The 25,461-nt window shown below is 50.7% G+C and overlaps 1 protein-coding gene across 1 annotated transcript in view; it reads left to right on the top strand.

The window, feature by feature from the left end:
* The window catches only part of GRIK4 (glutamate ionotropic receptor kainate type subunit 4), a gene marked incomplete at its 3' end in the record, with an annotated part of 137,855 nt that overhangs the window by 97,849 nt on the left and 14,545 nt on the right, over positions 1–25,461 (top strand). Inside the window, exons 8-12 of the mRNA XM_082330578.1 lie at positions 936–1,088; positions 2,336–2,440; positions 10,791–10,898; positions 11,935–12,138; positions 21,294–21,407. Coding sequence (XP_082186704.1) covers positions 936–1,088; positions 2,336–2,440; positions 10,791–10,898; positions 11,935–12,138; positions 21,294–21,407 — 684 coding nt within the window. The remainder of the gene's footprint in view (positions 1–935; positions 1,089–2,335; positions 2,441–10,790; positions 10,899–11,934; positions 12,139–21,293; positions 21,408–25,461) is intronic.

The following is a 25,461-nucleotide window of genomic DNA, read 5'->3' as shown; positions in this document are numbered from 1 at the left end:
TCAGTCACAACAGTGAACACGAGAGAGCAAATGGCTGATGATTAACTAGATCAAAAAACATTGAAATGGTTGTGCATGGGTGAAAAACATGGTTTGTGAGGCTTGATAGACAAAGAAATCTGATTAAAGGCAAACAAAGCAAAGATGAGGAGGAGAGGGGATGAGCTCTGTGATTCTGGACACGGCTTCAGCGATGCCATTGCAGAGCAGGTAACACCCAGCAGGAAACCGGAGGCTGTAGCAAGGGACTCTGGTCTCTGTGGGGGCTGAAAGCCAAGACTTAGTCGTTTGAGAAGCAGATCTAGCAAAACCTCATTTCTCATGGATCTGCCTTTTATAGCAGTGGTCGAAGAAGGACTCTCTGGTGCCTAATGAAGGCTGAAGCAGCACAGTCATCTTTCCTCCTGTGGATGCAGGCACAGGATCTTTATTCTGCCCATCCGCCTGCAAACCTGATGCTCTCAGGAGTGTTCCCCCTGGCCAACAGATTAATCAGGGGTCATCAAAGCACCAAGAACCCACATCTTGATTAGAAAGGGTTAGAAACCCTGAGGAACAAGCAAGCAGATACGTAAAGGGTAAGGAAGCAAGCAAGAAGAGGAGAAACGTAACAGACTGGGAGTGGGACTGGGGCTGCAAAGGGATTACACTTGCCCCAGTGATGCCCGCACAGGCACAGCAGTTCAGGGATATCATTGCTTTTGTCTCCCTGTCCTCGGATGGGTGCAGACGGGGTGCAGGGTGTTGCTGGAGCAGAATGGTAGGCAAGCAGGGCTTGCTGTCTGCACAGAGGAGGCCAAGGATTTCTCTCCTTTCTGATCCCCACTGAGGTTGTGGATAGAGCACTTTCCTGCTTGCTGCAGGTCCTGAAGGTGCAGTGAGAGGCTCGATTTTTGTCTTCCCGTCTCATTTGTTTTTCTTCCTTTTCCCCATAGCTCTCTTCTGCCCTGCTGTTTGATGCTGTGTATGCTGTGGTGACTGCTGTGCAGGAGCTGAACCGGAGCCAGGAGATTGGTGTGAAGCCCCTGTCCTGTGGGTCTGCCCAGATCTGGCAGCACGGCACCAGCCTGATGAACTACCTGAGAATGGTGAGAAGGGACTGAAGTTTGCTGCTGTGGTAGGAGCTAGTGCTCGTCGCTGCCGGAAGCAAAAGACGTGTATGTACATGGTGGTGCTGGCACAGTTCTCAAGGACAGTGTCGGTCTGTTTGAAGGTAGCACTGGGAATGAAAAGAAAGGAGATCTGAGGGCTGGTTTGTCACTGGCCTTGGAACGACATGAAACTCTCCATTTCTCAGGCTTTGCTGCAGAAAAACTGGAATTCAATGATTTTTTTTTTTAAAGTATGAATGTTTCTAAGTGATTTGAGCTCTGTTTTGAGTGAACTTGAGTTGATATAAGGTCATGCAATACAATTGCTTAGAGCTCAGTGGCAAGATGTGGGTTTCCCTGTAAAGAGGTTTGGGCTCCTTTCAACCCAGAAGTGTGTTTGCTGGAACTGATCAAGCCTAGTTCTGGCACGAGAACAGATCCTGAAATTTCAGCCTTCTGAAATAGTTGGAGTTTGTCAATCTGATTCCTCAGAGCTGAGCTTGACCATGCGGAAGCAGCACGTTTTCTGAGTCTGTTTGAGGTGCAACTGCAATGTCGTGAGATTCTGCCCGTCCGTGTGTCCCCCCCCAAGGAAGGCTTGGCTGAACCTGAACCTTGTGCCACTTGGTCCACGCATGTGAGCCCCGCTTTAAATCTCTACCCTTAATCAGACACAACAAAACTTTTCAGCTTCCCTTGACTCTGTGACTAGGAGGTGCAGTAGCTTGCCCTCGTAACTGAAGAGGTGCTCCAGCAGCAAGTGAGCAGTGGTTAATCTGCACAGTGAGGCTAGGTACTCATCCTGGCTCCATTGCAATGTGCTCTTGTGTTAAACGCCGGCCCGATGCAGTGAAACAGGGTTTGTGGAGGAATCCCTAGCTAGTGATTCAGCGTGACGTGGTGAAAAGCTTGTGCCTGCTGCAGAGCAGCGCAGTGTCAGCCTTGGGATGGAGGCAGGCAGCGAGGGGCTGTGCAGGGGGTTGTTCCAAAGCAGCTGGTGCAAAGAAATTTGGGGAGCCCTGCACCTCATGCTGCTGGTTCTCCTGCTCCCCTCCACATCTCTCAGTGCTACCTTAGCCAGACTCTGAAAGCAATTAGGATTGAGACATGAGGATTGCATTGCTATTGCTGCTGGGAGGGTGGATGGCCGGTGTGCGGGACGAGCAACCACCATCCCCAGCTCTGCTGCAGGCGGTGGGGTGAGCTGCCTCGATGGGCGCTGTAACTCATTCTCTCTTGGACAGGTAGAATTGGAAGGTCTCACCGGCCACATCGAATTCAACAGCAAAGGTCAGCGATCCAACTATGCCCTGAAAATCTTGCAGCACACACGCAACGGCTTCCGGCAGGTAAGAGCAGCCATGCTGCCCAGGGGACGGTGCCCGGGGACAGTCTGTGCATGGCCTGGTGAGGGCTTGGCTCAGGCTGCTGCTGCAGGGGCTGAAGGGGTTGCGGACACCCCCCTTTGCAAGATGAGGTGTTCAGCAAGCGAAAAGCACAGCATGGATGTCACGGTAGCTCTCGCTGGGCCTGGGTTGGCGAACACACTGTGTTTCACTTCATCAAGAACGTGTCTTGAGATAATTTAGATTTGTCTTAATGTATCAGGCCCCCGAGGTGGTGATGTTAGAGCCAATATCTGTCCTGTCACAGTAACACTCCTGTGCAGGAGATAATGCAGGGTATAAAGTGTGTGCTAGATACAAGCTCACGCTCAAGACATTTTTGTTCTTAAGCTTGTGGAGGCGCATGTACTCAGAATTATTTGGATGGGGAAAAAAGGGAGAATTTCCAATGAAATGGGCAAAAAGGGTACTATGAACCTTTCCAAACAACTGCTTCTGGAAGGGAAAGCGAAGGGAGAAATGCCGTGCCAGGAGCTCCCCACCGTCTCTCCCCAGCCTGGTGTGCGGGAGGAAGTACAAGATAATTTACCTCTCGGTTTATGGTCCGTGGTCCTCTGTAACAGGTTTGCTTAGCTCAGACTCTCATTTGCTTTTTGTCTCAGTGCTTGTAGATTCCTTACAGCATTGGTCCTTTTTCTGCTTGTTACTCTCTTTCTGTCCAAGGGGTATTTTCTGGCTTCAGCTAAGGTTAAGGATAACTGTGTAGAGCCACAGATATCAAACTGTTGAGATTACATGACACAAGCCCAAGGAATTAGGTTTTACTGGCAAATCCAAACCTCCTTTAGGGAAAAACGTCCCAGAAAAAGGGTTTTCATCTGTCTTATTTCCCTGCTGACAGCTCCACACCTGCCCTTTTCTCGGAGATTGCCACTTCTCCTAGATGCTGGTAGAGAACAAAAGCTATTGTATCTTTCCCCACACCGACAGAGCATTTTGGCATTAGGAAATCTCTCCTGGCCTGGCAGCAGTGAATTTTAGCCTTGGCAAGAATGTTGCCTGCCAGTTCTTACCTGTCAAGTGACAGCTCAGCTTTGATGCTGCCTTTAGCTGAGCGAGCAGGGGATCAGGATGGCATTTTCCCCACAGTAAGATCTCTCATAGCATCAATGCCCTTTTAATCATTTCCCAAACCCATCATATTCTGAGCAAAAGTGACAGATCCAAGCCCATCTGCATTAATAAGAGCATGCATTCAGCTGGAGCAAAGGAAGCAAGTGCTGTAAACCGCACTACGACAGCTATGTTTTTGATGTGTTTAAATGTGGCAGGGAGTTCACATTAAACGCACAGGTCCTCTTGGAGCAGTGCTTCTCCCAGAGCTCCGCAGAGAGCTTTGACTGCAGCCATATCTGCCCTGAGACAAAAGCCTCAGCTCTTCTCCGCAAACCCAGTCTGACAGGAGAAAACCTTTTTTGACCTGTTGCATGCAACAGCTGGGTAAATAAGCAGCTTCATGTTTCAGAGGTACCCAGGAAAGCTGTGCTTGGGACTAAGCTTTTCAAATTTCCCATCGGAGAGCGGTGGTGATAAATCACTTCCAGTCACAGTAACAAGGTGCTGGAAGGACGGGGCAGTCCCTCGGTGTGTGCAGCTGCCTGCTGAGAGCCTGTGGTGGCTGTGAGTCCTCTCCTGTCAGAAACCCACCAGGGAGGAGTTAGTCTTCATGCAACTGCTCCGCATGCCTGCAGCAGCCTTTCTGTCTTCTGCTCTCCTCTTCTCAGGCAGCCCCCTCTCAGAGGTCTTGCCTGACTGATAGCAATGCCCGGAGAGGTGTTAGGGCCCGTGACAGGCTGCAAGAGTTTGTCCTGAGATGCCTGGCTGGGAAGGGCGTCCCCATCCCCGGACAGAGCTGTGAAACCTGGGCAGGGTCCTGCCTGGTCCTGCCCACCCCTCTCGGTCACTTGAAAAGGAAACCAAAAACCACTCTGGTCTGCTGTAGATGGTTATTTTCTTCTCACCAACCCGGCTTCTTGTAATAAAAATGACCAAATAAATAATTAGAAATCATTTAATTAAATCCACCGTGAGGGGACGGGGTAAGGAACAGACATTCACATCCTGGAGACAATCTTGTTCCCAAGGGTTCTATTAACTGATTTGCTCAGGTTCTTGTTTGAAACACTCCTGTTCCCTCCTTATTTTTAATCAAGCTCACGCTCTCTGCCCATTTCTCTCTTTCTCTCTTTCCCTCTCTCTCTTTCCCTCTCCCCTTCTCTCTCCTTCCATCTATCAAAGCCACTGGGACTTCCAGCTCATCAGCTTTGATAGAGGATGCACCGAATTTTGAAGCTGATCCAGCCAGCAAACAAATTAGAGACACTTAGATTTTCTAACTCGCTGTTGCTTTTGGGCAAGGAGAGACAGGGCTTTTTGACATCCAATTTTTAATACATTTATGTAACGCACCAAACGTGTCTTTTCCTGATTTAGCTTAACTAGTGGAAATTTTTCCCCAGCCATATGAGAGCTGCTCTCTGTTCATAGGATGCGCGATAAAGCACAGACTCATTAATGTGTTAGTGATCCATAGATCTGACAAGGACTGAGTTTGTAAATGTCATCTTTTTATTTTTTCCCTTTCTTTGCCCCTTTAAAAAACATTGCAGCACACCCCTCCGGTTTCAGCGTAGTGATTCGCAGTAAACCAAGAGCGAAGGTTTGGCAGCTTAACGGGAGAAGGGAATGAAGAGGGCCCATGATTGATACGGCTGCAGGGAAGGCCAGTGTGCAGGGGAGAGGCAGGGGAAGCCGCTGCTGGGGCTGGAGCCCTGCCGTGGGCACGTTGTCCCCAGCTCTGCCTGTGACCCCTTGTTCTTGCCCAGTCCTAGATGCAGCCGATTAGTTGCCATTTAGCTAAAGGCTCTGCTGGTGTCCTGAGACAGAGCAGTGGAAGTGACAGGAGGGGTGTCTAATTGGTATGTTGATGAGATGCAGATGAGTTACCAGCCGATAGCTCTGAGACCCTCTGCAATCCCCGCCACATCAAACCTATTTAACTTAGAAGCGGCTAATCAGTCTCGATGGGCCTTGTTCCTCTTTAGCTGTTACCCCCAGTAAGAGTTCTGGGACAGATCCTGCCAAGAGCTGAATGTCTTTTGCCCCCAGGACCCGGCGAACTCGGTGCGTGCCATCATCAGGTCCTGCCTGGGCTATGCCAGGTGCCAATCAGGTTGTCTGAAAGGGACATCTAGGGAGGAAGGCGATGGCAAGGGTTGCTGTGTGGCCTCGGGTGGGTTGTGTGCGTGCCTCATGGTTGCACAGGTTTTAATAGTTGGTGCTCTCTGTGTCCCACGCTAACGCCTGTGGAGGAAGCTTTTGCCTGCTTGCCTTGCTGGCATCAGTGTGGCAGTAGTGTCCTTGAGGAGTGCCAGCCACGTGGCAGAGCTGTGCAGTGTCCTCGGAGGGCTTTCCTTCATTTGTTTTATTTCCTTTCCCTCCCCAGATGCCCCTGAATTCCCTCCCCTTTGGGCCAATGAAGGCACCATGTACCAAGTACCTACTTAATTGTATCTCCTCCTGGCACAGTCTCTTTCCCGTTAGTGCCGACGAGGCTCTCCAAATGCAGACTTGATGAGAGATGATAGCATTCTGCACTCCTTCCTTTTCCTGGGGACAAGGAGGAAGGCAAGGTGATGAATGCAATCTGTAGGACAGTGCTGGCTAATCAGAGCCCAGAAGGTATCTGGGTTTGTTGCAGTGGTGGTCTCCTGCCTGTTTTAAGACACCCATATTCAGGGCTGGCTGTACCTTAATTTTTAGCTGGGGAGTGGGGGTGGCAAGTACCTGTGGTGCCTCTGAAGCTTATGGAGAGGTCTTGCCATGTCATCTCTCCCTGCCATCAGCTGCTATTCAGGCCTGTGGGGCACTGAGCAGAAAACTTCATTAAAATCATTAGCTTGAGCGGTATTTTGTCATCTCGTGCCACAAGGAGCTTGAAAGCTCAGGCATCGTTAACGTGGCTGCATCTGAACAGAGAAGCTGAAGGAGTGAATTGGGAATGCCCCGCTTGCATTGCGTTAGCCGCTGGTGATTTTCTACAGAGATGTGAAATCTTTAAGTGTCACCGATCCAAATAACGCCTTTTGCAGAGCAGCTAATTTGAGGGACCTTGCCTGCCTGTGGGGATGGGGCAGTGTCACGAGCAATGGCACTCCCTTGCTTATTCCAGGCTTGAGGATCTTTGGGCTGGTTCACACTGAAACTGCGTGTTTGCCCCCTGCCTATAACAAGGACATACAAGATAGACTCCTGCCCCGAGACTCTTGCAGGCGTTGCAGGCAGGACAGCAGAGCGGGGCTGGCTCTCCCTCCAGCAGAGGCAGAGGGGCTGAGTGCAGGGAGGTGCAGAGATGACACCGTGGGGGTCTGCAGTGGGACCACACAACATGGGGACGTGGAGGGAACTTTCTCCATCCGGTCCACGGGCTGTCACCTGCCACGAGGGCGTACAATCCCTCTTGCAAAGGTATTGAGCTCCAGCTTGCAACCAGGTGGTTGTGTTGCCCTCGCTGCTCTTCTGGGAAAGGTATGCCATCACTTCAGCTCCTCTGATCGTTAGAAACCCTCTTCTAATTTTCAGCCTGTTTATTTCTGGCTGGTTTATATCTATTTATTTTTGTGCCAACGCTATCATTTTAGCTTCAATAGCTGTTCTACCTCTTTGCTACGGACCTCCTCCACCTGGTGTATTTATACAGGCCAATCATATCCACTACTAAAAAATCCCGAGTCCTAAAAACTCTTAAGTCTTAGTCCGGAGCCTTAACAACAGGATCGTCTTATCCATGTCCGTGTAGAGCATTTGATTGTTTTCTAACACGTTTTGCAGATGAATATGTTTTCTGTTTTTCAGAGGCTCTTTATACGTAGATAGAGATGATTAAAATCACCTTGACATCCATCTTGCAAGAGAGGGAGAGATCTGAGGATCCCAGACATCTTCTGACACATTACACTTCAGAAACACCGAACAGCGTGAGGAGTCAATTAGTGGCTTTATTATACTGCAAGGGGGAGAGTGGTGAGCTGGAACGAGCCAGGATGGGGTGGAAGTACCCCGGCACATGGGAGTGTTTGGCTTTGGTGCTGTGTTAAAAGCAAGGTCAAACCCACTGTGCTGTCAGAGGAGGAGGCAGTCAATTAGTCTCAGTATGCCAGCAGGGGAGGGACAAATTTGAGAACAGTGAGGGCTGTTAAAATTAAAGTTAATCTGTCACTAATCTCTAGTTGTGAAATCTGGGAGAAAAAAAATTAGGCAACGGTTATGACTGATCACTCGCTCAGAGAGGCAATTGCTGCAGAGGGTCTGTTGTTTAGCAATCGCAGCGAGAGGCAAGCACCTTTGTGCAGAAACGAGGAATACAGCCAGGATAAATCCATCCCATCACACCAATGCAGACCCTGCACAGGCCAGCTAAAGCTGTGCTTCAAGGACTCCGTGTCCATGAAGTACATGGTTAATCTCCCCATTTGGGACTGTTATTCCCAATGATGAGTCCTGCACTACAGTGTGACCGTGATTCTACAAGCTTAATGGTAGTTAAGCCACAACAAGCTGTCAAGACAACAGGATGCCCAAGATCTGCTCCTAACCTGCTCCGACACACCATCACTGTGCCTCCATCTCCCTGTCTGTCAGGTGAGGCTAATAACCCCCCGGTGCCTCTCCTGTTGGTGGGGAGCCTCCAAGAGTTAAAGCTTCCAGCACATTCAGAGGTCCCTGCCATGACAGGTGCTTTTAGCAGAGCGTTGTTAATGTTGGAGAAGGGGCTGGGCTGACAGCTCAGGGGAATAATCTCTGTTGTGTTACCCGCAGAGTAAACAAGCCCCCCCTGCCCAGGGACTCAGCTGGCTCTGCCTGCGCTGCTGCATCCCGGTGCCTCGACTCCAGCCAGGGAGGAGAGCAGACATGCACGTGACTGTCCTTTGCTTTCCCTGCCTGCTTTCCTTCTGCAGAGCCGTCGAGTGTAAGCTGTCCTGTTTGCACTTCCCCCTGCTCCTTGTGCCTAGGAGGAGGAGAATGGATTTGGGACTCCTCGCAGATGGCCACTTTTGGAATGGCTTGTCAGTCGCTTGGGCTGGATTTGCACCAACAGCCAGGAGAAGAAAGGACTTGGCCCTTTTGTCAACGTCCGGGGCGATTCAGACTGCCGACAGTCTAGCAGCATGGCTGCAGGTTCAAGTTGCGTTTGACTCAGATGAGCTGGGAAGTGACTCTGAAGTCCTCGAGCCATCACTCATGCCAGAGGCAAAGCACTGCCAAGAAAAGCGACTGGGTGCATGGAGTCAATTCCTGGGGTGGTGTAAATCAGCGTGCCTCCCATTCATTTCCGTGGCGGTGCACCCGCCTGGCCCGTAGCTCTGTGTCGCCTTCCACCCACCTCTTTGAACATAATAAGATTACTCTTTGACGGAAGAGAAATCGATTTGTTCCTACCACCCTGACAACCGTGGCACAGTGAACGGATAACCTGCCTTAGACCGGCAGCGCCCGAGACAGCTCATGTCAGCGTGAGGGAACTGGGAACAGATTTGCTCTGGCACCACCGCCACAGAGGAGCCATGAAGACACCCCTGCATGTTGGGGTCACCCACTACCTCTTAGGGTCACAGCAGCTCACTTCAGTGGTGTCAGAGGACTTAGGCTGTGGCCAGCAATCCAGCATGCAGAGGGCTGGGACCTGACGGGGGCAGAGAGGCTTTGCAGGAGAAAAAGGAGAGAGAAGGGGTCTCAGAGGGAGCTGGCCTCCCCCGGCCGCTGGTCTATCCATGAGAAAAAACAGAGACTCTTTTAGGGAGCATAGGAGAGCGAGAGCCTAATTTGCATGCTCTGAAGGAGCTGCTGGAGGTGCTGATCTCCCTGCCCAGAGCTCTGAGGGAGGGAGATTAGGCTCTTGAAGTTAAAATTAGGTTTTGTTGAATATTCCTCCCCCTGGCTGAAGGCAGCGGCTGGTTGTCTTGCGTCACAGCTGAGTCACAATGTCCTCCCAAGCACTGGGGGACTGGGCCCGCCACCGGCGGTGGGAATTAGGTTTGCTGCAGCAACACTGATGCTTGGATGGGTGAATTAGGCTGTCCATGGAGCTGTTGGGTGCGATGAGCCTGAAACAAAGGGTTTGGAGGTACTTAATCATAGTAGTTGGCATCCATTATAGCAGATAGAGGAGATGAGTCACGGTGCAGCACCGCTGAGGACGTGACTTCATTTCACCACCTGCCGCCAAGGTGGAGCTGGAAGGTGTCTGCCCCATGTTGGTGCTGCTGCTCTGGTGATTGCAAGGGAAGCTGTGATACTCCCTGTGAAGTGGCTTTTATCTCCGAGGAACGCACAGGGGCCTATACCAGCCTTTAACTAATGACTGTGACACTCACAGGAGGAGAGCAGGAGGTTTTGCTTGCTTTCAGGCAGGTGAAACCTTTGTTCAAAGTTACAGAGACAGTGTAAGGCAGGACAGGAGTTGGAGGCAGGAACCCCATCTGCCCATTTCTGGGCTTTCACTGTGAAATTTCAGCACTTCCTGAAGTTCTTCCGAGCTGTGTCTGTAACACACAGCGCCCGTGCGAAGAGCTCAGCATCATCAGACCGGGGTGTAGCGCTGACCCTGCAGTGCGTGCTGGTGGTTGGGTCTCACTGCGGGACGGTGCAGCTGAGCCAAACCCCAGCTATAGCATTGCCTTTCCAGCAGCCTCCCATGAAGCGCCTCTGTGTCCTGTCCCCTTTAGGAGCTGACCTCCAGAGAACTGAGGAGGTGAAGGGGTCAGCGAAAATGCACCAGGTTGGGAGCGACAACCAAGTCTTTATCCTGTGGCCGTGACCTAGCTGCCATGCCTTAGCGTAAGGGACAGCAGGGGCTCCCAGCTGCACCATGCTGGGGCGGGACGAGCTTGCAGGTTTGGCTGCATGGGGGCTGCTGGGTAAGACGGACCCATATTGGTGGCATCTGGAGACAAGGCAGAAGGCTGCTTGGCTACCACAAGCCCCAAGTAGCTTTCTCCTGATGCAGGGCTTTACTGTGGCTGCAGGGAGGATGCGTGGGAAGGCAGAGCCCACCACGAGCAGGGGACAGGTTTTTGGTGCTGTTGCACGGGTAGGGGTATGCCAGTGCCGTGCACCAGCGGGTTAATCTCTCTGCCGGCCCATTGTGGGGGTGCATTGTAAAGGTAATGGAGCATTCATTCATAAACACCTCTTCCAGGGCCAGCTTGACCGTTGTCAGTCACCAGAGCCATATGGCAGGTTCGTACAGTAATTTGCCCTGTAAATTCCCTTATTGTGCTGTTTATCTCTCCAGATCGGCCACTGGCATGTTTCTGAAGGTCTCAGCATGGACAACAGGATCTTCTCCTCTAACATATCAGACAGTCTGTTCAACACCACGCTCATTGTCACAACCATCCTGGTAAGTGAGGGGGTCACCTACAGTTCCCATTAGCTCTTTGCCAGCCCAACGCATAGGGATGTCAATCAGCTAGAATATTATTCCCTCTTCCTACCCCCCTCGGCCCCCAGCATGCAGCATCACACACTGATTTCATAAAGAACAGACGATCAAATCTCTAATTACAGCACTGAGGACAATTCATGACAGTGTAATTAAACTCAAGTTGATATTTCATATGGAAATGATATTTGATGAGTTCAGAAGCAGCTGGGGAGAGGGCTGGGATGGGGCTAAGTTGCCATTTTACATTCATCTCTGAATGATGTTCTTGTTTTGCGTACAGCTGGTAGTTGGAAGGGACAGTTGTCCCTTCTACCCATAAAATTACTGAAATTGGCCAAGATGGGTACAACTTTTATGAATGAAGACTTCACGTCTACAGGCACCACTGTCCTTATTCAACCGATTCCCCTTCCAGGTGCTGCCTGTCCCATGATTTTTTCCAGTGCCTCTGCTCCTTCCTTAAAGACACTCAAAATCCTGAAGAACTCTGGGCACTATTTCCTCATGTCCCACAAAGTTTGTTGAAAAGAGGGACAAACTGAAGAATTGGCTGTATGCCAAGAGAGGCTGGGATCTATCTGTCTCACCATAACTCGCAGCAGTCACTGGCTGCTGTGGCGTATGCCAGTTGGAAACAGCCCCCAAAGCATGATCCCTTAGCTCTGCTTCATATCCTAAACTGGGATTTATCTGCTGCACCTCCAGCACATCCCAGACACCGTGGGGGCCAATGAATACCAGTGTAGAAACAGCTCTGCTAGCTTTACACCACTTTGGCTTTCCATGTGATCAAACTAGCTTTTCGTATCTCTTATATCCTGGTCGAGAGGGATATATCGGGATGGGAGGTTGGCTTGGGTCCCCCTTATCAGAGCCTCTGCCATCCCGGTGCTGCTAGGGAGCCCACTGCCCTCTCTGCCCCATGCTCGGCGCTGTGCTGGTGGGATGCCTCGGCTAAGATGGGAATGACAGCTGCCCAGTTTCAATGCAGGAAAACCCTTACTTAATGCTGAAGTGGAACCATCAGGAGCTGGAAGGCAATGACCGCTATGAGGGCTTCTGTGTGGACATGCTGAAGGAGCTGGCAGAGATCCTGCGTTTCAACTATAAGATCCACCTCGTTGGCGATGGTGTGTATGGAGTCCCTGAGGCAAACGGCACGTGGACAGGGATGGTCGGGGAGCTGATTGCTCGGGTAAGTGAATTAGCTGCTCTTTTTAACTGTCCTCTAGTGGGACTTGGCAGTGAAAAGCCTTGATGCTTTATTAAGTGCTCCAGGATGATAAGGATGGATGGGAGTTTTAGTCCACTTGTGAGACTTTGACCACAAGATCTCCATTTAATGTGTTCTCCCAATGGCAAATGTATTTGTTGTGTCGATGTGACAGCATGTAAAGTAGTCAGAGCAGGAGTTAGGGCCCCTGGGTGCTCTCAGGGATGCTCACTTTGTTGGAAGGGAGGCCTGGACTCCAAGGTCCCTGCGTAAGAGCTTGATATAGAGTGGATTTTTTTTTTTTTTCTTCCTCCGGTGGAAAAATTAATGAAAATTTGAAACAGGAAAATATGCAGGCTCTGGCAGGAGCCAGTAGAACCTGAAGAAAACTTACAAAACCACACAGTTTGGAAGGGAAGAAAGTAAGAATTGCATTTCTACCCAGAAAAGTTTTGGTGGATGCATTTCAGCTCCTTGACTTTGAGTATTGTTTTTGGAGAGGAACATTTTTTGTTTGCTTGAAGTGCGTGGATCGAGATCTTTTCATGGCTCTGCTTCACGGTGTTGCTGCACAGCAGCTAGACTGAAAGCTGAATGCTTTGGCTGGGTTTGACAACATTTCTGTGTACGTGTGTGCTCAGTCAGCCTGTACCCCCCTCCTTGCTCTTTGTTTTCCTCCACGGCTAAAGGTAGTCCTTCCCCAGGGAATCTGAAGCTTAAATACAGTTCACAAAATGCTCTGAGATCCTTAGTAAAATAGGCTTAGCCAAAGCTAACATGGAGACTGATGTTATTTAAACCAATGCTTCCTCGCTCACCGATTTCTACCCTGCCTTGTTATTTCCGAAGCGCCTGTGAGAACCCAGCGACCGTTTCTCAGCTGGTGGCAAATCTGCAGTGCGGTGTATTTATGATAATCCACACCGCTGTGTGAGAGGAGCCCCTGGGCCACCCCATTATTACCCTCACAACAGTGGTGCATCCCTCCTGCAAAGCGGAGGAACGATGGCCCGAATCCGTCCCCTGTGGCTCCAGGCAGGGGTCTGGGGCTCCTGCCGCAGCTTTCTTCCCGGCTGCAGGAGACGAGCGAGCATCTCTAGAAGATGCCCGCTGGCATCTGTCTGCTGCTTCCCCGGGTGGTGAAGGGGACCTGGCTGACGCTTGTCCTATCTACCTTAGGAGCTTCAACTGTCTAAAGTCAGATGGGACAACTCTACATCCAAAAGACTTGCTGAAGGTCAGGGGCAGGGCACAGTATGGACTGGAGATCCCTCCTGAACTAATGTCCTGTCTCCTGGGTCACCCTTCCCTGGCGGAGCGACAGCTCTTGACGCCAGCTGAGATCCCACCTCCGTCTGCTTCTTCTAAAGAGCCTTCTGTACGGTTGTTTGAAAATGCTCTGGGCTATTGGCATAGTTTTTATACATATCTCTCTCTGTGTATATATATATATATATACACACACACACAATTACAGTTCTGCAATGTTTCTTTTGGGAGGCAAGAAGGAAGGCGCAGAGAGCAGCATGTGATCTGTGCAAACAAAGGAAGGGAACAGCCATCAAATTTTGGCCTACTAACCCTGGCAGTGCCTCTCCATTAAATGGGAGCTTCTGGAGGGTTGTTTTTCTTTAGTGATAAGTGTTTTAACTTCATCTTCACATAGAAACCATTTGTTTCTTCTGCAGCTCGAGCCTTATTTAAGAGGATTTTTACTTCTGCTTCAGCAGGGCAGAGCTGGCAAAGCCTGTGTGAGGCTGAATCAAAAATTGGAGAAGAGAAAAAGCTTTCTCTGTTTTGTTCTTTCTAGGCCCTTTATGATGGTTTCAGTGAGTTTTTGATCAGTCCCAGGGACTGGCACTTTGGATCAGGTCAGGCAGGGCAGACCTGGCTGTGTGCGTGCTGTTGTGTTTATTCGGGGCTGCTTGGGATGTTGCTTTCTGAGGTCGTTTCAGAGCCCGAGGGGTTCCTCTCCTTCCTTGACAGTCAGCCCCCAAGGGGGTTTGTCCTCAGTTCCAGCCCCTCGTTCGTCCCCTATGCTACTTCAGGACCACTCGAAGCAGAAAGCCAAAAGATCCTATGTTGGGCACACGCGTTCCTCTTCCAGTGGATATATTCTTTGGGCACTTTTCTCCATATAGCCTTTAGCACAGAGAGGGCATTAGTTGGGACACAAAACTGTCACACGGGTCAAAACTTCCCAAATCCTACCCAAAATAAAAGCTCTGCGCCTGTCTCTTTGTGCAGTGCTGTATTATGGTAGGAAACTGATTCCTTCTGGAACCCTGATCGGCTGTCAGAAAGTGAGGTTTGACTCACATGCACTTAGTGTGCGGGATCAGAAGGTCAGAAAATTATCCAGCTCCATGCAATACCTTTTCAGTATTTTTTTTTTTTTGTCTCTGTAATCCCCCCATGGCACTGAATCTCCTCAGAGCGACTACAGGCTATATGGGAAAAGTGTTTCGTTTTATTGCTTCTAAATTAATGAGCTATTGATTTATTCTTAAGTGCTGAAAATTCTATTACAGCTAATTGTGCACTATGATATGATTGAGAAGGATGCTATATAAACATAAATTTGTTGTTGACCCACATTCACCAGTACATATCTTACTGACCTGCTCACAAAACTAAGAGCTAAGGAAGAGGGGGACTGGGATGGCTTGGGGGATTAGTGGAAGAGCTGTAGAGACTACTGTGGCTAGGTCAGCAGTCTGACTCGTCGTCAGATCAGGAAACCTGTAAACTTTGTGATCAGCCGATGGAGATGTGGCTTGGGAGAAATCACTTGGAAGGACTCAAGGCCATTCCTTAGCAAAAGATGTCACAAACTCAGAAATAGCCAAGCTAATTGGTCCCTCTGTGCATGCAGGGCAGGGAAGCTGAACACCCTGCTCATTCCTTGCGTGAGCAGGGGAGTAAAACCGCTCCCCGGCCGGGGAAGACTTCCCCCGCTAGCCTTGCCGGCGCTGGCACAGACAACTGCAGTCTCCAGCAGTTTGGCTGACACCGTACACATGTGCTATCCGTAACAAGAAAACAAGGGGGAACAGCAAATCTTCCCATCTCCTATTTTTTTGGCTGTCAGAGCCTTAGGGGACAATAGGGCTGGAAGAATTACGTCTCGCTCCTTCCTGCTGTGGTACACAGTCCCTGCCTCAGAGTCCCTGATGGTTGTCTGGTCTTCCCTTTCTTTCTCTCTCTCTCTCCAGTGCGTCCTCGAGCTGAAATGAATTCGCTAGTCTGATACAAGCCAATGAGTGTATTTTCAAAGCAACATGACAGCTTTCTCCTTGTTCTGCCACGCCTGTATTTGCTGTCTTTGGTAGCGTAGTTCTGTGGTGGCTGTGCTCGGTGCCTGTACATCGGCTCACAGCGAGCCGTTGGTGCTCGGCTCCCTTGCTCCTCCCTGAGGAGATGGGCTTGTGTCCGAGAGATCCCTCAGCAACAGTTCCTGAATTTACCCATCTCGGGAATGCCCCCGGAGAATAGAGCTGAGCTAAGAAGAGATGGTGCGGTTTGGTTTTGCCAGGAAGCTTTGTTGGCAGGAATCTGACGCTGCAGTTTTGCTATAAGACCTTTGAGAAACTTCCCTCTGATGCAGCCGGGATCAGTACCCTGTCTGGCTGGGCACCAGTGCTAGGTGACAGTCCCCTCCGCAGAGGACCCGGCCCGCTCACCTGCGGCAGGGTGCAGGGGACGGGAAGGACAAAGCAGCCCCGGCAGAAGCACGCTCTATGCAGGCTGACCGTGCGTTTTGTGCAGCTTCTATCAGCTGCCCAGGCTTCCTTCGGCATTGTTTAAATAATGTGTCACCTTTGGTAATGGTAACACAGCAGATCTGTGAGTGTTTCCAGGGCAAGCCTATTTGGGGAAGGCTGTAGATGGCACGGAGTGAGGAGGTGCACAGAGTGAGGAGTGGGTGACTGGGGACAGAAAGCTCCTGCTCTTTCCTTCTGCGCAGGATCATTTGGGGAGTGAGATGCTGTGGAATAACGCTAGATCTTTGGTATCAGTGTCAGTGGTTTGAATCTGGCTGGGATCAGTGGTGGTCAAAGCTCCTTTTAAAGTGAGGGAGATGAAGTTGTCCGTCTCGGGGAAGGGTCTGGCCTCAGGAGCAGCAACACCAAGAACTGAAAGGACCTTAAAGCTTTGGGGTGATATTTTTTCCAGCTTCTTTGCTGGTGTCCAGGTGGTGCTTTACAATCAGAGGCCCTCTCCCTTCAACTGGTCCGAGGACGGGGAATGGCAGGAAGGGGAAAGGAGGGAGAAGATATTTCAAAATTGGCAGAGTCCTGCTCTCCGCTCGGCAGTGGGTGTTGGTGTTCAGCGAGAAAAGCTGCGCGTGGGTGAAGGGAGGGAGGGGGAGTCTGTTTGCACGCTATCGCGCTGGCAAGTGTGACATGGGGGGGCTTGATAGGGTGGGGAGCGAGGGGGAGTGGGGAAGCGAGGGAGCGTGGGCTGTTGAGCAAACACAGCGAGGGTATGGGCAGAGAGGTTTGCATCGTGCTGCTGATTTCCCCAAAATTACACACAAGACGCTGGGTGTGGTGTGAGCTGGTTAGGTCTCACTACTGTTCCCTGTGGGCTTAGGGTCCCCATTCCTGGTGCTTCACCTTAACTGGCTTTTGCCACGGGCATGGCGAACACCTGGCACAGACTTTTTCCTCCCACCCCTAGAGATAGTCCAGGTGAAGAAACAGGAGTGAAGGCAGACTTGACGCTGACATCTGCACTGATTGCTCGTCATCCCATCCCTGACTCTGGCTTAAATGGAGGGCTGCAGCCTCCAGGGCTTTCAGGCTGTCACTTTTCATATGGCAGAATTCATGTACGTCCTTAAAAAAAAAAAAAACAGATACCAGTTTTGAATGACCCTCGTCTGGCCCTGCTTTTTAAATGCAAGAATATGCGTCTTAGTGCACAGCCTGGCTGCCACTCGCTCCAGCGGGAGGAGCCGCACAACCCGAAATAGCTCCTGTCAGATCAGATGGGCAGCTGGAGCAGAAGCAATCAGTACATTGATCTGGCGGCCGAGCCGTACCCATCGTGCCGTGGGACAGATCTGCAGATGCAGAGAGACTGCTCTGTCATTGCCGCGGCGGTTCGGGAGCCGCTGCCCAGGTGAGCAGGCTGAAGCCAAACTGCTGTGCAGTGGCTGCTGCTTATTTTGCAGAGTTGCACAGAATAGCAGAGATTGGAGGGGACCTCTGGAGATCTGGTTGGACTGGAGTCCAACCCCCTGAGCAAAGCAGGGTCACCTCTAGCCGCGTGCTCAGTACCACATCCAAACGGGTTTCCAGCGGGACAAGCACCTGCAGCAGCAGTGCTGATGCCGACAGGTCTGCAACGGGGGTAATAGCTGGCGGTCAGGTGAGTCCTGGAGGTTGAACACTGATTTCAGCTTTCTAGAAGGCCCTCCAAGCACAGGGGCAGTGTAAGAAATAGCTTTCCCTGACCTTGGCCATGCTGTCTGTGCTCTGTGGGCAGCGCTGGTGAGAAGGGTGCTCTCATATGCACCCAGGGGATGTAGCATCCAAGGTGCTGTTCAAGTCAGGGACTCCTGCTCCGGGAAGAAATCCCAGCCTTGTGCTCCCAGAGCTGTCCTTCAGGCTTATTTTCCCTGTGTTTGACACAGAGACAACCCAAGGCCTTCCGCCCCTTGGACTTTCTCCTTGTGTTTTGTTTCTGTAGCTTGACAGGAGGTTGTGAATCGCTGCGGGGCCGGAGCAGGGCCAATCTCCCGGCCGGTCCCCGGTGCTGGGGGAGGCTTTGGCGGGATCCTCTCTGCCCAGGCTGAGTGCTGACGTCAGGCCCCATTCATCACCATTAGCGCCGAGATGAGCCTTGTCAGCATCCGCAGCGAGGAGGCGGCCGCCTCCTCCGGACTGGCAGTCCCTGCAATTTGCTTCTTAAGGCTGCTTAATTGTTGTTCCTCTTCAGGAGCCCGGCTCAGCCCCCGTGTTTAACATCCTTTCCAGTGGCAGCGCGAGCCGGTCTGCTGATGCAGGCAGATCCCATGGTTAATGCCAGGTATGGTGGAGGCAGCTCATGCTTTTATCTCAGACACCAGCCCACCTGGGCTTCCTCTCGCCTAGCGAGAGTTTGGCCTTGTTTAAGCAGTGTTTTGTTAAAGAAGTGTCTGTCTCTACTCCCAAAATGCTCTGGGTCTTTTCCTAAGCCTATTTCACGCTGACATTTATAGCTGCAACTGTGCTGGAAGGATGAAAATCAAACAGTATTTGCCCCTCTTCCCCCCATCCTTTGCCTCCTGTTTTCCCTTTCCCCAGGTTCTAGTTGCAGACAGAGTGCAGAAGCACAAAGCAAAAACCATTTCTTCCCCCAGTGCATTGTTTAGCCTATGAAATGCCAACTCCTACCCGTGCTCAGGTGGGGAGGGCTGGAGAGCGCTTGGGTTTGCAGAGCTCCTCTGTAACTAAGATATGCTGACCTCGGTAAATCACAAGAAGTTTTGTGAAAATCAGGAAGCAAAGTTGAAAGCATGAAATGGATGATATTCAGGCAGAGAATACATTGCATGCCATTCCCAGATCAAAGTTTATTGCTGTCAGAAATCGGCTCTTAACTTGCATGACTTCTGAGCCTGCAGAGAGAGAGAGAGAGAGAGCGTCTTTGACAGAGCACAGCCCCAGCTAAAGCTGCGAGGAGCCAGGTCTCTGCTGCAGGGAGCAATGGCAGAGGAGAAGGCAGATGTGCATGTGCATGGGTTAGAGCAGGCTGTGAGCTGCTGTAGCTCTGATGCTGCCAAAAGTCCTGAAAGGACAAAAGTTGATCAGGCAGGGAATGAGCGGAAGGAAATCAACTCTCACGGAATGGCAGGACCCTCTGGAGACGAGAGAAAGGACCTGGGCACGAAACCTGCGCGCCTGGGGAAGGCAGCTCTGCTGTGCTGAGTTTCTGCTCTGTAGGCAAAGGGAGGGGGATGGATTTGCACTGTATTTTGCGTAGGGAAGAGCAGCTTTCAGGATGTTGCTGCCTACATGATCTGGAAGGGTCCCAAAGGACAATAGTTGGGGGAGTAACCGGAGTGCACAAAGTTCCCTGGCGGCATCCACGTCCCACCCCCGAGAGGGTCGGAGCAGGCGAGGGATGGTGATTTAGCTGGGTAAACCTCGGGGCTGCGCTGCTCCTTTCAGCAGCACCTTTGTGTTGGCCTCCGGATAGGAATGGAAATGTTCTTAGAGCTTTTGCATGAAACACCTTTTGATGCGGCCTATTTACTGCAGTCTCCGACTTTGCTGGTAGAATTGTATTCAGTTTGGAGAACTGGGAGAAGAAATCCGTTGTTAGAATAATCTGTATCTTCATGAGGGGCTTTGCTGGGAGACCTCTCCCCAAGACAATAGTACCTGCAAACCCTTTTAAGTATAGACAAGAGATGTTTAAGAAGCTTTAGACTTTTCTTGCAGATAAAATTCCTCACATGCCATGTTCCACAGATGAACTGATTCCATTTTAGTAATCTGCTGGTGTTTACATAGGGCTCAACTGCTCACACACCACGTTGTGATTATTGGTGCCTTTTAAAAGCCCTGTGGGTAAATGTCTGGCTAGGCAGAAATCCTCCCTAGCTCATAATTCATTCCAGCCTGAACCTCCTAAGAATCTGTAATAGCTGCTTGGAAACAATTGCAAAACTCTGGCACTGGGCTTCTCCAATAAAGCAGTCCTGTATGGACTGAGAAATATCACCTCCTCCGTGACCCCCCTTGGTGGGCAGGCTTGCAGATCACCTTGCCTTTCTTTTCCCTTTTCTTCTTCCTACGGGCTCCAGCAGTGCTGCCCTTCGCTCCTGCAACTCCAGCCTTTCGCTGGCCCTTCCTCCCTGCCTGCCTTTAAGCGGACAAGTCTGTTGGGGGCAGAGGGGGGGAAAGACCCCCCGGCAAAGCTCTGCCAGGAGGTGACTAGTCCTCATACTCTTAAGGAAAATAATGCAAGAGCAAGCAGGGTCAGAGAGCACGGTAAGAGTGATGCACCCGCAAATTTGCCTTTGCGTGGTGCATTTACAACTAGCGCGTGGATCCAGGGAGATAAGCTGCGTATTTTACTGGGTCTTGAGGCCTGATGGTGCCTTGGCTTCTGCACAGACCTTATGAAACTCAGGGACGACAAGTGCAAATAGCTTTTCTTTCCCCCCCCCTTCTCTTTTTCCACTTGCATAATCATCATTGTGCAAAGCAGGCAAACAAATGTGCAAGGGAATGGAGGAGGCTTCATTTTTACAGAAAGCAATTACAGACATTAAAAGAGCTATAGTAATAAAAATAATATTTAAAATTCAAATCCCTTATCTATATTACAAGGGTATTAACATTGGAAGAAATTATTTTTGTTTTTTTCCCCAATCTCATTTGCTTTGCAAGTCAGTCTGGAAATTTTTATGCCAGTCCTCTGAATTTTTTGGAGACCGATCCGCAGTTTTGGAAGTCTGGGGTTGGCAGGCTTGAAAACTTCGTGACTCGAGGTATGGGGGTAATGATGCTGCTTTGTTATGCTTTCCTACCTACGGTGCTTGCAAGTAACAGTCTTGTCTAGAAGGGGACAGCTGTGTTCAATAGGGGCTTTGGAAGGGGGAGGCTGTATCTTTTTTAGATTAGTACAATATTTATTGTCTCAATGGCTCCTGTTTTGCCATGTCTTGAAGCATTCAATGAATAGAAAAGGCAATCAGGCTGTGAGCACTTGGGGGCAGGGGCTGCTGTTTTGTTTGCTGTTAGTAGAGCTCCTAGCACAGTGGGCTCCCCACTGGGAGCTTTGTGCCTTTCCAACCTGGAAGTATAGAGATAAAAATGCCCAGGTGAGGAAGGCAAAAACGTGGAGAATGGGTTAAAGTTTTGACTGTGTTTGAGCAGGGCTTATGTGGAACCCACTTGGGGAAGCGGGGTGCAGGAGCACAGTCCGAACTAGTGGAGCATCACTGGCAAAACTCCCACGGTTTCCACAGAGCCTGGATTTTGCCCTGCAGCAAATGTGCCCTGTCCCAGAGAGATGGGACATCCATCTTCCAGGAGCGGGTGTCTTGCACGGCCCCAGACACAGCTTTGCTGCCTTCCCTGCCCTGCACCTTTCCCAGGCGCGGGGTCCTGATCTTCTCTGCTCTCTTTCCTCTCCAGAAAGCTGATTTGGCCGTGGCCGGGCTGACGATTACAGCGGAGCGGGAGAAGGTGATTGATTTCTCTAAGCCGTTCATGACTTTGGGAATTAGCATTCTCTACCGAGTTCATATGGTAAGAGACTTATTTTATAACCATTTACGTCCCTCCATTATTTGCATGCAAACGTGCCTAGTTATAGAAGAAAAATGAATGACTCATAAAAATATTTTTGTTTCTTATTTAAACACAAATGTGCTTGACCTTTATTTCCTTCTTTTCACTCTTTTTGCCTTGTGTCAGCTTGGTGGATTCGATTCCCGTTGTTCAACCCCCCAACCCTCTTGGCTCCCCTTCCCCATCCTCCCCGGGCACACAGCACTTCCAGGCGTGGTAGGGGGCCACGAGCAGAACCCTGTCAGACGGGTGCTACCAGGGGAAGTGTGGGTAGATGTCAGCTTGTCTGGTTCTGCTTCAGGCCCAGCGAAAGCCATAGGATGGCTTTAGTGTGGCTTTGAGCCCGCTGTGGTGAGGTGTGCTAAGGGCAGGCTAGGCTGGACGGCTGCAGCAGCCCAGCAGCGCGGCTGGGTGGCTCCAAAACTGCGGCAAAGCTGGTGTGGAGTCAGCACCCATTTGTACTTACAGCGGGGAGTCTGCCTGGGAGGCTGAGCTAGGATGCCTATGGGTGCACCTAATGGGTGTCAGGGCCCAAATAATACCCTCATCTCAGCCATGTTCTCAGCCTCTGCGGTGTGCAGCCTTACTGCTTTCTCACATCTGAGAATAAGATCAGGCCAGGAAAATATCTGGGATCGCTTTCTTTGCTGTGACCTCCTGTAAATGCTCTACATGCAGATCAGGCCTCTGCTTTCTTAATCACAGGCAGGAAAAGGGCAAAATGGCACTCCTCGAGTGGCCCAGGGCACTGCCCCGGGGCAGGCAGGGTGGCAGGCTGAACTCTGCCGTGGGCAATTAGCTCCTTGCCCTGCGTGGGCTCTGTTTCTCTGCTCTCAGCCCTTCTCATTTGTCTCCTCTCAGTTGTTCACCCTAAAGATCAGCGGGCCCTGCACCCCAAGGAAGGCTCCATACTCTTAGGGTGCTCCCTGCCTTGCATGGGTGCTCTCAGACCCCCTTGCTTCTGCATTGACCAGGGAGGAACGAGAAGAGAGGCACGCTGTCGTTTAGCAGCTAGCTCTGGTTGTCGCTCAGCTGCATTCAATAATCTTTTGCAACTCCGGCGGCGGCAGCAGCGGCGTGGTTATCCGCTGCCGCCCAAAAGGCAGGTCAGGCATTACATGGTGGCTGTTTAGCAACACGCTGGCCTGTGGCTCGGAGTGGAGCTGCTGTGAATCTGCCCAGGGGATTCACACGTGCAAGCGCGTACATGGCCTTCTGTCGTGTCTTTGCTTAGACAACACTTGTTGTCTTAAATTCTTACAGATTCTCTTGCATTCCCGTTTTCTGTTGTTCTAGCTTCTTCTGAAGCTCAGGAGAGGACAGATTTTCCCCAGCTACACCCATATGGGCCAGGCAAAGCCCCCGGTTCCCCGGTGTCACAGGAGGCGAGCTCTGGCGTCCAGGTTCTTTGCAACAGGATGTCGTATTATTCCTAATCTGCATTTTGGAAATGTGCTCTGTACAGTGCCGAGTGTGATGCGAGTTACAGTCTTGGTTTCCCGTCAGCTCAATAATAGCAGCCAAAAGGATAAAACAATTAAAGCTGCCTCTCCCAGCCCCCTCTCTCGATTCGCAAGGCTGTTAAGGATGCAGCGTTTGGTACAAACATAAACAAACTTGCACATACATCTCTCTGTGCTGAGTGGCTCCTGCCAAGAACAAACACATAATTAAAATCTAGTTAAAATTCTGTTTCCTCTGGTACGTGCAGAATTTAGGACCAATGACTTCAAGCTCCCAGAAATCAAGTGTAACTGTCCCTTCCTGGCTACACTTGCTATTTCCCACCACCAGCTGCCCCGTGGATCCGGGAGGCGTTTCTGCCAGCATCTCTTGGCTGGGATTATAATCGAATTTCTTGCTTTCTCGCATGCGTTTTTAAAAGTTTGGGGATTGAGTACCATGCGTGCTCTGCCTCCGATTTACACCATAACGTTCAGCAAGTCCCTTAACGAGGCATCATTCCCTGAACAGCGTGAGGCTGTTGTCGCTCCCTCCAGAGGAAACACAGGAATATTGGTGCAGGGTTTGCATGTGATCTGCTCTATAAGTGCAAGGCGTTTGCTGCTGCCTCTGTGCAAGCTCGATGTAAATGTGTCTGACACATCTACTTAGAGTGTAAGTTCTTCAGGGCAGGGACCATCTGCTGCTCGTGCTGGTACGAGACTAACGCAACACTGCCGTGTTCAAGCCTGCCCTTTAGGCATTTACCAAACTGAACAGGATTAATAATTACAGTCTTAAAAAGTGGTTGGCAAATAGTCCCCTGCCATCGGTCAGGACTCGGCGTGCAGCTGCCCGATGAAGGACCAAGGTAAGACTTTGAGTAGGGGAGCAGTGACGCAGGCAGGCTTGCAAGGGAGACACAGGGCATCTCCCAGGTCAGGGCACCCTGCAGAGCGCCCTGCTTGGCTGCATCAATGGCAGGGGCAGCCTGGGCTTGTGCCCTCCCCAGGGGCAGGGAGGTCTCCCCAGCAGGGAAGCTCGGAGCCCCCTCTTCCCTCTCCAGCACTCGGCCCCTCTTTGTCCAGACGTCTCCTGCTTAGCTTGAGGAGAGTTTCTGAGAGCTGCATGGCAATTAACTAATTAAACTGGTAAATATTTATTTAACAACGAAAGGCAAGATAGCTAATTGCTCTGGTTTTTCTTTAAGGATGTGGTTTGCAGAGCAGTGGAAGGCAGCCCCACAGCCCCATCTGCTCCTATCCCCTCCCCTCCCTCCCCTTCCCCGCCCCAACAAACATCTCTGCGATGTCAAAAATTGCAGCTGACGTATGTTAATCATAGCGCAGATCAGACGTAGCCTAATAAATAACCAGAAATAAATCTCTTGCTGAGGAGTTGCCTCCATGCCCTGGTCTCCTCCCAGCGTGATGACATTTTATTTTAATTTCCATGTAACTCCAGTGGCAAATGATTTCTCCCTGCTTTCTCTTCCCCACCCTGCAACCCAGCCACCACAGTGCGTGTGTCTCTTATCACACATAACCAAATATGGCAGCTTTAAATGGGGCTGTCATTTTTCTCAATTTCACTTGTTGTGATATAATCAAGTACGGATTTCTGACACGGGGACTCTAATAGGTTTTCTGACTTGCAGGCTGCTAAGAGAAAAAGCTTGCTTCATTTTATTATGTTCCCATTCTGACCAGCTGGTGGGACCCGTGGAAGGCAGGAGAGAGATGACAAGTCCTGAGCAGTCACTCTGCTTGGCAGAGGGCTGAAATCAGGTGTCCAGTGCCATTTCTGCACAAAGAGATGTTGAAAGTCATGTTTATTTGTAGCATACACATGCTTTTGTTCACATACCTGCCTCTGTGGCAGGGAACGAGGGACTAGCTAGCACATGATTCTGGCTCATCAGCCCTGAAAGTCCTTACTGTGCTCTATCTTAAGATGAGAAAATGTGGATTTGGTGAGTACACTGGAATAGGTGGTTTTAGGCCAAGTGAACTGAGGCTTAAAGTGTTTCTACTTGATTGCTGCAGAAGACGCAAAATGGGAAGGGCTGAATGAGTAGCTCCTTCGTTCCAGCCAGAAGAGGCTCGACAGCCGAGGCCAAGGAGCTGAGCACCCCTCCTGATAATCCGTGCTGCTCTGCCAGCAAGCCTCCTGCCTCACTGAAGCAGGGATGGGAGCAACCGCTGGCCCCAGGTGTGCCCAGGGCCATGGTACGCATTGGCCTGTCGGTTGTGGACCATCTGGTGACCCCAAATTATGCTCAGGATTCACAGCAGTTTGTGATCAGGTTTTGCTTTTGAACTCCAAAGAAAGGACCCTGGAGCAGGAGGGATCTGGATCTGCATCCGGATCAGACGTGGTCATCCCAGAATACACACGCTTTCTTTTGGTGAGACCAAACGTGCTGCAGTTATACCTAGCACACGTCAAGGTTTCTGCCTTTCCAGGCTGAGTTTTCTTGCTTTCCTTCTGCCTTACGGAGGTAGAAGAGAGTTCTCTTGCCTGCCTTTTTTAGGGACAAACGTCTATGAGAGATGACATAGGTAGGGCT

Source organism: Platalea leucorodia (genome assembly GCF_965183815.1).
Source record: "Platalea leucorodia genome assembly, chromosome: 20".
Taxonomy (NCBI): Eukaryota; Metazoa; Chordata; class Aves; order Pelecaniformes; family Threskiornithidae; genus Platalea; species Platalea leucorodia.
The sequence above is the reverse complement of the archived record's forward strand: the minus strand, read 5'-3'. Positions and strand labels throughout refer to the sequence as shown.